At 36.9% G+C, this 12,081-nt stretch overlaps 1 protein-coding gene across 1 annotated transcript in view; it reads left to right on the top strand.

Annotated features, from left to right (window-relative positions):
* Positions 1 to 12,081, top strand: part of WWC2 (WW and C2 domain containing 2) — a 95,674-nt gene that overhangs the window by 27,222 nt on the left and 56,371 nt on the right. Inside the window, exon 2 of the mRNA XM_030948441.1 lies at positions 8,139 to 8,248. Coding sequence (XP_030804301.1) covers positions 8,139 to 8,248 — 110 coding nt within the window. The remainder of the gene's footprint in view (positions 1 to 8,138; positions 8,249 to 12,081) is intronic.

Here is a 12,081-nt window from a genome sequence, read left to right as displayed (position 1 = left end):
AAGTTTAGTAAGTTATGTATAAATATAGTGAATTTAAGACTTTTTGTTGTAGCGTGGTTGCAGCAAGGTTTGTTGGCTTGTTTTCATCTATGTCCTGGCAGTTTAATGTTTAACTAAATCAAGAAGAGCTGGAAAACATGTGAGGAATGGAGTACAGTTTGCTACTGTAGTTAGTGCTTGTCTCCAAGCCCCATCATTGGTGAGGTGCTGACTTGTTATTTCTAAGCAGGACTTGCTGAATATGTTGAATAGTTCGTGCTGTGCTGCAGCATAGGAGACTGAGTTGGTCTGCAGGAAGGCAGCAATCAGAACTGATGATGGGCTGATATTGCCACTTCACATGGTAGTGGTAGTGCAGTTGTCTCTCTGGAAGGCTGACTGGAAACTGAGACACTCTTCAGCACACTGCCCTTTTCAGCAAAGCATTTCAAAAACACCTTGAATACTCTGCCTAAATTACAGAGAAGAAACCACTTATTCAGTACTCTGAAAAGGTTTTTTAAAATCCCAAATGCTATGAGGACAGAAAAGATTAGATTTTAGTTTCTACTTGGACCTTGTGTGCTTCCTGAATATAGTATTGTGTTTACCTGGCTTGCTGGCTAGCTAGACAAGAGTCTTTTAATGGAAAGTGTATTTTTCAAAGTCTTAGATATTCTCTGAAACATCACTGAATGTGGTATATCTGCGTGAACCCACAGCTCAGTTATAAATGGGAGTTATAGTAAATCACTGTCAGTAGGAGTTCAGTGCTGGAAACCAAGTTTTTGAGCTTGTTAAATAGTTGTGAGAGCCTGTTATCTGAGTAGTATGTACTCAAATAATGTCCCTCCATTCTGGGTTGCTGTGAGGTAGAGAAATAATGTATGTCTCTTAGCATAATTCTCCATCTGCACATTTGTACATTTTTCTTTACCAAGGAAACTCTGCAAAACCAAAAAATATATTTCTTTAAGGTCTGCTGTCTGTTGTAAGTATTCAAGGACTTAAAAGAATCACAGGATAGAAGTTGTGAGCTATTAAAAGTGGTACTATACGAGTATATTTTTTTAGAAAACCAGAATCAGTGCTTATTTCAAGTTTCCATTCTTATACAAATTTGAGTGTTTTAACTCTTTGTATTACCAGGAGCAAAACAATCTGAAAGCTGGAAAACAAGTGAAAATTCATGCAATGTATCCAGGAAACATTTGTTGCAGGAGTTAATAAATCTTTGTCTCAATGAAGTATATAACTGCTGTGAGTTCAGTCTCTGCTAATAGGTTTTGAGTATCCAGTGGTGCAAAAAGGTGAAGGTGCAATACTGTTGACTGTTGCATATCCATTCTAGCCAGGAGTGTAGCTGTGAACATTTGACTATAAATCGATACCATTGTGTGCACGTGTGTGTAATACAAAGCAAAGGCATCAGTGGTGCACATGCTAGTGTCTACAGGCATACATTTAATGCTATTAAGAAGCTTAATTTAATGTTATTGAGAACATCTCATCATTAAGGAATGGATTACATTTTGTTTGAGCTATTAGTGATTCTGTTTTGGCATAGAAAAGGTAACATGCATGTTTGCTGTCTTTTGAGCACAGGCATTGTTGACATTTGGTTGCACACATCTTGTGAACAAGGTAAACATGCGTGACCTTACCGTATTTGTTTGTTTTACACCACTATTTCAAGCTGGGATTGCGACCACGCTGCTCCTTGTTTGATCTGTTCTACTTGGTATTGATGTCCACTTAGTTACTCTTTCAAAATAATACCTGTAATAAAGTGGCAGTATATCTTAATAATACCCTTATTAAAAGAGTACCTAAACAATTCAAAGTTTGTACATAATGTCTTGGCCTGATATCTGAATGGGAGGCACTACTGTGTTAAGAACATGGTGAAACATTTAGCAGCAGAAGTCCTGTCTCATGAATGAGCTTTTTCAAGAGAGAGATTTTGTGTGGGATTTGCTAGTTCATAACTTATAGAATTGAATCACCGAAGAATATGGCAAAGGGGTGTTATGTGGGCCAATTCTGCCCCTTTTGACAGGTAAACAGCCTGATTACCACTTTTTAAGGTTAGGAAGGAGACAGCAATATAATTAATACAAAGTAAATGCATTTGGTTACAGCTTCAGCCACTGTAGTTTGTAGAAGAGAAAATTGTGTTACCTATGCAATGTAATTTTCACGCTGTTAGTGACCTCGGCCATAGTGAGCAGCAATGCCTCTCTTTAACTCTGACCTGCAATGTGGAGCAGCAGCTGGGTCTCTTTTGCCATTCTGTGTGCACTCTGCTGCCTGCAAAAGAATTCATCCCACTTAAATTTAGTTACCCTTGCACACACTAAGGATTCTTGCATTCAGAATCCTGTACTCACTAGGGAAAGAGGGAAACCTTCATGTATGAAGTAGATGTGCTGAATCTACCTCTCCGAGGAATGTAAAGGAGTAATTCAGGTTTGGTAACTGGCTTTTTGAAGTTAATGGGATTGTTGCACCCCCGAGTTTTATTTAAGAAATTTGTCTTGAGTGCCTGAAATTAGTAAAATCCATGTCTGTAAGCATATTTAATATGGGATTAGAATGCATGTTTATACATCCTTCAAAATAGTAATACCTATAGCATTAGAAAGTTGGGTAAGAATTGAATTGATTTGGAGATCCAGCTTGAGCACTAAATTCAGGAGGTTTGGTGAAGAATTGAGAACATTTTTCTACTTCTGTTTGTACATTCTTTTCATTGATTAAAATTTTACATTGTCTTCTCTCAAGCTATGGATCAAAATAAGAATTAAATACTTTCAGTTATCCTTTTGCAAAATAAAAAAAAAACAATTGATGCTGATTTTATGTTACTATTCTGTGTAATTGTGCTAACTGAAAGTGCTTGAAGGAAACTTTTTGTAAACTGTTGTATTGGTGAGTATTACTGTGGATAAACCATCTGTACACCCTTCTGTAATGGTGTATGGATTCCAGATAACTGTGCATGCAATCCTTCCATCACTGGATTTCTTCTCTTACATTTTAATAGATTGCCCATTCCTGCACATCTAAATAGCAGCTTATGTTTTGTCTTCTCATTTCCTTGGAGTTAGGAGAAGAGGTATATTTTTCAGAAAAATATCTGTCAAGAAAAAGTGCTAACAAATACTGCACTGTAAAAGAATTAATGTGTAATATACATCACTATATATGAGAAATGAATGAAATTTAATCCATACAACATTTTGTGTAAGTGTCACACAGGAACTTGCTATGCAACAATGCACATGAGTTCATTTTGGGTATTTGGAGAAAGTTCTCAAATGCACATTGAAGTTGCTATAGGAGTTGAGCATTGACCCTAGTTACAACTGAATTCCAAACTACAAATCTTGACTGTAGGCCAAGTACCACACAGGAAAGAAGATGTTCTTGGAAGTAAATTTGAAAGGCATTAAGATGAACCTGTTAATAACTCTCAGGTATTTGTGTACCTCTTACAAACCTGTGTTTTCTTCCTTTCTAACTGAGGTAAAGTAATTTCAGGTTTGAGTGGGGTGAGGTTATTTTTCATGTATGTGTCTCCTTCCCCCTGCCCTCCACTGCCATTTTCTAAGATCTGCCTACTGTAACCTTTTTCTTCTTTTTTCTATTGATAGAGTACTAATCATAACATGTATAACTTACGTTTCATTATTACAGTTTACTTAATCCTGAATGGATTTTGGAGAAAAAAGTAGTTAGAGAAGGAATGCAGCAGAATCCAGCATTTCTCTTACATAGAACAGTTTGTTCAAAGTAGTGTGTATGTGTGTATATACATATATGTGCATACACATTTTTAAGAACATGTCTCTCAGGTCACAGAAATGGGCTATATGTTTTACTGCTATATGTGATGTTTCGTTATTACATATAGCAGTTTTACTGCTATATGTAATAAATGCCTCATTTTTGTGGACCTCAGTCTTGGAAAGAAGCCTGTCTTCTCTGTATTTCTGAGTTCTGGGGACTTCAAAATGTGATTTACATCAAATAAGAAAGTTGTCCAAATGAAGCAGTATTTCTGCATTGTGACAGTCCATCAGTCTGCAGTTATGGTTCCATTTTCCAGTGTCTTCACCCTCATTTTTTTTAGAGCCTGGTGCTTGTAACACCAAGGTTTTGGGTTCCATTGCCATGTGGGCCATTGCCTTAAGAGTTGAATCAATGATCCTTGTTGAGTCCCTTCCAACTCAGAATATGCTGTGGTTCTGTGATTCATTATTAACTTTAGCTGCCTATACAGACTTATTCTTACAGGTATGGCTGTAGAAGCAAGAACATCTGTTAATGACAACACATAGATCATTGCAGAATTTGCATTTAAGAGCTTAGCTAGCTAACTCTGTATTTTGAAAACTTTAAAGAAAAATGTGGATTTGATATGATAATAGAGGTCTTCGATTTGTAAACTGTATTTGTCTCCTGTCTCCCCAAGCATCTGTAAAGTGATTAACATAATCATGGATGTTTACATAATGGAATTGCAGAATGCTTCCTGGTTTTCCTTAAAATAGCCACTTCTCCTTACACACACCTGCCTCTTGTTCACTAAGGTTAAAAAAAAAAAAGGCACCCCTAGGTGAGAATACTTAAGCTTAATGATATGCATTAAAGAAATCCAAGCCTTTTATTAACTAATTGAACTTCATTGGATACTAAATGTGGACGTTGAAGTCATCTTTAGAGTATTGGCATTCTTTTAGGAACATCTAAATGTATGGCTACAAACTGAAACTAAGTATTAGGAACTACCCTTAGAATATCAGTGCCCAAGACATGCAGCATTTAATCCTCTATTATGGTGCAATAAACCTCATTTTTCTTGGATGACATTTAATGAATGTAATGGCAGTCCATCTATCACAGGTTACTATATGTCACAGATAATGATCTGCACACAGACAAGATTCCTTCAGTCCTTGTTCCTAGATATTATTTCCTGTCCAATTACATCTTGTAACTCTGTTCTCAACTTTTGTCTTGCAAATTTTCCCTTGCTTCCTGTTGTGTTAATTTCATCCATTTGTCATATGTATTTTGAAAGTAAATAGTGATTATGTTGTGTTCTGAGGGCCATAAGCAATCAGGTATCAATCACCTTGTGCTGATTGCTGTTCAGTTGTAAAATGACACATCAGGCTCAAAAATTATGTGCTATTAAAAGACTGGAACAAAAAAGGGAGTCATGGGAATGTTACCCTCTTAGGTAATTGTGATCTTATTATGTACAAGCCTTCTCATGTTTTAAAAATCTACTCTGGAGCAGTTCTGACATAGTTCAGATCTTAAGGATGTGATGTTCAAGCATGATCCAGCAGAGCAGGATTCATAAAACAAATTGTCCTGTACTGCCTGTCTCTTTGGACCTCTGTCTCTCTCTTCTCATTTTGTTTAAGGTCCAGTGTGGGTCACTCAAGTACATTTCCACAGTGTTTTAGGGTCTCTTTAATTTATGGAGTGTCTGGGATGAGAGAATGGCTCTTATTCATTCCTATAATATCTGGTTTCAGACAGGTGAGAACACCTGGACAGAACATTTGCATGATCAGAGTCAAATGCAGTCTAACCTAGAGAATGTGCTATTTATAGGAAGAAGTGAGTATTTGATTAAAAATAAAATTAGTATACAGTGCAGATGAAAAGTCAGGGTTGTACTGGGCTTATATCTCTGCTGTAGAGGTGATCTAAAAATCACATCATGACTGTTGCTAGCTCTGGTGTGTAAATTTGGTGAATGTATTGAATGTTTATTAAAACCCATCTGGCTGTGTTCATATGAGTTTGAGTCCATACTGTGATTTCTATGTTGCTATATGGCATTTCAAATATATTTCCTACTAGAACTACATGAATTGAGTTTTGAGTTAATGTTGTAATGTTGAGGCAAGGATGAAACTGAACTTTGTTATTCAGTTTGTTTCACGAACATCTACACTTGTAATCAAATTTGAGACAGGACTTTCTTCACAGGTAGGTGTGCCCTTGAAGTTGGCACATCTTGTTCACATGACTAACCAGATTCACCAAAGCACTGTTGCTTTTATGTGATTGATGCTTCCTCTGAGCATTAGTGGCCTGAGAACTCTGACATGGATGCCCTGTGTTCAGCCTGCTGCATGCTGTCTGCCTGAAATTGTGCTTGTGTTTATCCTGGAGTGGAAAGGCTTCTCCTGCTTCCCTAAGAGCCATCCCTTTCTCTCTAGCAATTACTATTTACAACAGAGCAGTAATCTTTGAAGTGGTGCTGGGAATTGTAAGTAGGCAGCATTTGGGCAGGTGTGTTTGATATGGTAGCACTAGGCCAGCTGTTGGCCTGCTGAGCTGCACAGCTGGATCCTGGCCATGGCAGCACATCTGCTGCTGCCCAGAGAGGAGGAGCAAGGTGGCAGGTCAGAGCTGGGGTTTCTGGAGAGTCCTTGGAGCAGCCCCACTCAGGGCTGTGCCAGTGTCTGGATTGAAAGATGCAGGTCAGCAGTGGGAGAGGCTACAATACCTAGGCTTGGCTTGCTACAGACCTTCTCTGGCCCTGGAAATCACTGGCAAGTTGACAGCCTGCTTGTGCTGCTTATAATCTGTATTTTTGTATCCTGGTGATCCAAATGCAATTCCACATTGGTAGTTTTATCTGTATCTTATGATAGTTTTTGGTGTGTTTAGTGGTTAACATAGCAGTTTATAAGTGGCAATAAATTAGCAAATTTGTGTTATACTTGCAAATTTGTTCAGAACCTCAATAAAGTGTTAGTAACCTTCACTGGATTATGAGGTAAACTTTGGAGAAATATGAGGAAGTAGATTCATGTTTGCAGTTTTAAAAACATAAATTGAAAAAGAATCAATATTCAAAATGTTGTGAATCCTGAATGCCTTGTTCTTTGTGATTTCTGCAACCCTAGCTTGAAGAAATACTGTTTAACTTAGAGAATTGGTAGGTCATATTCATTGATGATGATAATAATAAAGATTATAGTGGGGCAATTATTTCTAAATCAAATTTGTGCTTAAATTTGGTTTTTACAGCTGCATAAAGAATTAAATATTTTTGTAAGGGACTTTCTAACTGCTGTTTTGTACACAAAATCCAGTTCAGTTTGTAAAAGGTAAAATGTACTATTCTTTTCTTTTACTTTTCTCACAAATGTGTCAATAAACCTGTTTCTTTTGGTCAGAAATTAATAAAGAAAAAATCCTGGAACATATGAATTAGCTTTTTATTTGTATAGAATTTTAATGGTGAAATGAAAAAACAGTCTTAGGTGATGAAACTTAATCAGCAGTGAGCAAAGGAGTGCTGCTTTTGTGTCCTACAAATTTCTCTTCATCATGTCACTCTGTGGATTTTTTTTTAAACTCTAGATACCTACTTAATCTTATTGTCACTATGGCAACAATAAAACCTTAAATTTTCTGTTCTTTCTATTAAATATATCACTATGTTAGAGATGGCATTTATCTGTGGATTTATCAATAGGAAACTCAATACTTTTTTTTTTAAAGGATCAAAAGATGATCACGTAAAGCTTTGCTCAGCCTCAGTTGGAAAAGAGCCCATGTATTATATTTATCACTCTAGTTCTTATAACAAATAGGTACTCTATTATTAAAGTGAAAAACTTTAATAGTCTGTTTTCCTGCCAAAGCAACGTGAACATCTAAGGCCCATTAAATGTTACTTGTAAAATGTCTACTCTGTGCACACTGCTGCTTGTTTTATTCGAGTGCAGGGATTGATAAGTGCTGCTAACTGCATCCTAGGTGGCTTTCTGTGGTCATTAGAAACAGTGATGTTGAAATCTTGTGCTCTCTTCACTGACTTGAAGGGTCCAGTTTTCCTGGGGACAAATAGGAATATAGATATTTTTTTCTTTTTAAAGCTGTTGGTTGTTGTTTAATTTTAGACTGTCAAATGTGAAGGGTGTTGCAGTGGATTTCTCCCTTGAGTTCCTGTACTGAAAAATGTTTGCAATAATATGTTCTGCTTTAAGAGGAAAAAAAACAACTTGCTCTTCTTTCTCCCTGCTATGTTTCTTCAGCTTCTGTCATAATAGGAATTAATATGAATAACAGATACATGGAAGGGAGAAAAGCTATATCACTGAATTGTTTCCTTGTTGTAGGTTGACAAAGCCCTTGTCATTTGCGGATTGTGTTGGGGATGAATTGCCATGGGGATGGGAAGCCGCGTGTGACCCTCAGATTGGTATCTACTACATTGACCACATAAACCGTAAGTACTTTCTGGTTTGCCACGCTGGTTATAAAAGAGAGGTCATCTTGATTAGACTCAGAATTCTTGATTAGAATCAAAATGCTGGGGAAAATTTGCCCTTTGGTATAACATTATTGGGTTTTAAATGCTTATGAGAAAATCTGCTGGTACAAAATGGCGACGTCTGTTTCTACATATATTTCTAATTGCATAGTGAATATGTCTAAACCATGTAAAACTAGCAAAATGTGAAATACAATGCTATTTAGGCCTGCTAAATGAATATATTCCTGAAAGCATTTCTATTTTCTCTTTATACATTTATTACTCCATATTGATATGTTTTTCTATTTTCCCAGAAATAGTCTTTAACAGCGCAATAGCAAAGGTTCTATTTGAGATCAACTCCTGAATCTAGGTGTGTGCATCTGTGCTAGCAGTACCTATACTTGCCTAAAAATTAGCAGGTATCTCAGGTATCTTTAGCCATATCATATGCTCGGAGTTAGCAGAGGCAACTGCACAGGGTCAATAGATGTGCATGGACTGTAAGAGACCAGTGGCTTTCTGAATGGCGTCTCAAATGTATGGATGGGCAAGTGAATCCACCCTGCCTTGTCTAAGCCACTTTTGCAGTCACAAGATCTCTAGTCAGTACAGTTGGTGTAATGTAAAATGTGGTGTAGCTGACTGGTTGGCTGTCTGCTTTGCAGATGAGATGATTTAACCTCCTTCGGTTGGGTTGGACTAGAACTCTGATAACTAGAATGGGACATTAGATATCAGCTGTACTTGTTAAGCACCTGCAGATGGACACCTAATATTGAACTGTATCCCACCCAATAACCTCATTTGTGCTCTTAATTACAAAGCCTTGCTTTGCAATGAGAGTCCTCTGATCTTACAATATAGTGTTAGACACTCATGAACTTTAAAACATACAAGCATCCTTGATTGAATTCAAAAGGTGAAGAAAGTAAAGGGTTTTCTTCTGAATCTAAATGTGATTATCAGCATAAACTTGTCTCTGACTTCTGCTTTGGCCAAAATTATAGGGCATATACCAGTAAAATTTTGAGAGCCAAGTTGCATTTCTGAGTGTTTTGAGAGTGCTTTCAGATCACTGTACTCTGTGCTCTTTTTATTTCATGCATGTTCAAAATTTTTAATCAGTTCTAAAAACCTCTTGTAGCTTTGTTGCTTGCTTTATTAAGAAAGAATTTAACTGCTTTCTTTACTCTTAAATGTTATACCTGTGCATTGAAAGTGAATTCCTGAGTATTAGGAGCTATTCATGGTTTGAAATTTTGATATACTTAAAGGCAGTTTCCATCCCTTGTTTGTTCAGTAGTGCTCTTGATTCCTCTTAAATTAATGTATGTATTCCTTTGTAACAATTTTCATGAAACATATTTTTTAAGTGGTGTATTTCAGTTATGTACACTGTATTTTGCACAGTGTTTTGGTGAGAGTACTGTCCAGTTGCTGGGTGGTAAGCTGTCTAAGAATCTTACAAGTAGGTGATTTGTTTGATGCACCAGATATGGAGATTATAACTTCTACTTCATCTGACTAAGGCACACGCAATGTTTTGATGCTATTGAAATCTCTGGTATGGAGGTCACTTGAAATGAGTGGAGAAAAGCCTTTCTAGAAAACAGGTTTTGTGTCTGCTTAGTGCTTTATTGGTTTTGTAACAAGCCATATGTGCTGAGTATGCTTTTTGGATTTAAACTGTTAAAATTCCCTGTCAGGACAGTGGCTGTGTTACAACAAGGAAGACTCTTTTACTCTTTTGAAAGTGGTTTTGTTAATTCTCTCTGCTACTGGACAAAGAAGCCAAATGAGGGAGAAAAACTGTACCTTCTGCTAGGAAGAAGAGCAAATAGATAGATGCACGAAAACAGGTTGGATAAAGTAGAATTTCAGGACTCATAAATAGCAGCTTAAGGGCTAGCACCTTGGGAAGAAATCTGCTCCCATGTGTTGGGTAGGGAGAGCTGACTAAAGATGCTTCATGTTCACTGCTGTCTGGCTGAATTTATTTCAGCAAAATATTTGAGGGAAGGCCCACTGAGTCTCTACTTTTGCATCCCATAATTAATTATTCTGAACAACTTCTCTCGTATCTGTCCTTTTTCTCATTTGTTTTTCTAGTGTTGTTCCTACTGTGTGCCTCTCTACAAAGCTACATTTGATCCAACTGTGAAATTTCAGGTTGTCCACAGGACTTGGAGCAGTTTTACTGTGATGATTGCAAATTTATTATATTTCTCAAGCCAACCCACAGAGCTATGGAGGAGTAGGTTGCTACTCATGGTTGTTCCCTCCTTTTCTGTAAAAATTTGAGGTTGAAAATGTTAAGGGTGGAGTTTCCATTAATGATCAGATAGGTACTTGCTGCAGTGGATATTGACAAAACTCCCCAATAAGTTAGAGAAAGCAATTGCACCTTGCAAAGTTGTGAAACTTCTACTGAATTTTTATAAAGTAATTTTTTTCAAAAATTATGTAAATCAGTATGCATATTATTTTTTCAAAATATTTTCCTCATCTATGCAATTTTTTGTCTTGATCTTTTTCCTTCCCTTCTCTCACATAAACATGAGAAAAGCCTACTTTTCTCTTCTGCAGAGGGTTAAGAGTTGTCTGTGAGCAGTCTGCAAATGTAGAACAATCTCTCAGATTATTTTGGTGTCAATATGTTTAAGGATAATTTAGTTTTATTATAATCTCACATTTTCTATATTTTCTATATTTAATTTTTTTTCACCCCCAAATACAGTTTGGGTTTTTCAATAGCCTTAGATCTTTCTCATGATCCTTTTGGATGATGTAACCCACTTTGAGAAGCACTGACTGAGGTCATTACTTTATGAATATATTACCCCAATTAGGGGTTTTAATGTGATGCTTTCAGCTTCAAGGGAGACCAGATTACAGGCCATCTGGCAAGGCAGAACATGCATATGATCTGGGTAGCTAATACTGTAAGAACTTAAATGCTTACCCTGTGCTTCAGCAGCACCCTTTGTTAGAAGATGACTGAAAGGATATTATTTGGTGGGCAGGGCCTGAGGAGTTTGTTTTGTGCAAGATCCTGATTACTGTGGTTTGAGAGAGCCCAAAGATTTTATGACTTATGCTGTTGACTCCTGTAGTCATTATTGCATACCTGTTCTCATGTGTTCATCTACTTCAGCTAATTTGCTAACATTTACTAATTTTACTAAACAACATGGTTAGGAACTCAAGGCCATACTAAAAATAATACATAACATATTACTCCACTTTATTTCGTGTATCTGCAGGTTAAGTCATCACTTTCAATCTTTTTCCAATTCTTCTGTAGGGTTTTCCACATCAAGCATTAAGTGTCTGAGATGTAAACATTTATGTTCTTAGGCCTTGGATTTGCAAACACCTTTAAGTTGATATAATCTTTGAAAGTATTGTTCCTGCTCTGTTGCTACCTCTGGCCTTTTGTTCTGTCTCTGCAATGTTTTTGCTTATACTGCCATGAACATTTGCATGGCCAGACAGTGAATCAGATCAGGGAGCTGATTCAAGTTGAAACTAATCTGGTATGGGGGAGAAAAAAAAAGTTGCTATTTGTTCTCCTTTCCACACCTCTATTTATGCAAGCAAGAAAAGGAAGGTGACCTGGGGATATGAATGAACAGTCAGGTGGAAGAGATGGAGGATAGATACTTTTCACAGTAGCAGTGGTTACAGGCATTTTTAAATTACACCTTGCAATTTTCATCTGTTCTGTGCCAGAAAACAGTTTTAACTCTGAGGCTGTGACTTCAGGTGCACTTCTCAGGTGGTGGTGGCAGCTGAAGTAGCAG

This window comes from Camarhynchus parvulus, chromosome 4 (genome assembly GCF_901933205.1).
Source record: "Camarhynchus parvulus chromosome 4, STF_HiC, whole genome shotgun sequence".
Lineage (NCBI taxonomy): Eukaryota > Metazoa > Chordata > Aves > Passeriformes > Thraupidae > Camarhynchus > Camarhynchus parvulus.
Note: the sequence above shows the minus strand (reverse complement) of the source record. Positions and strands in the feature narration are given on the sequence as shown.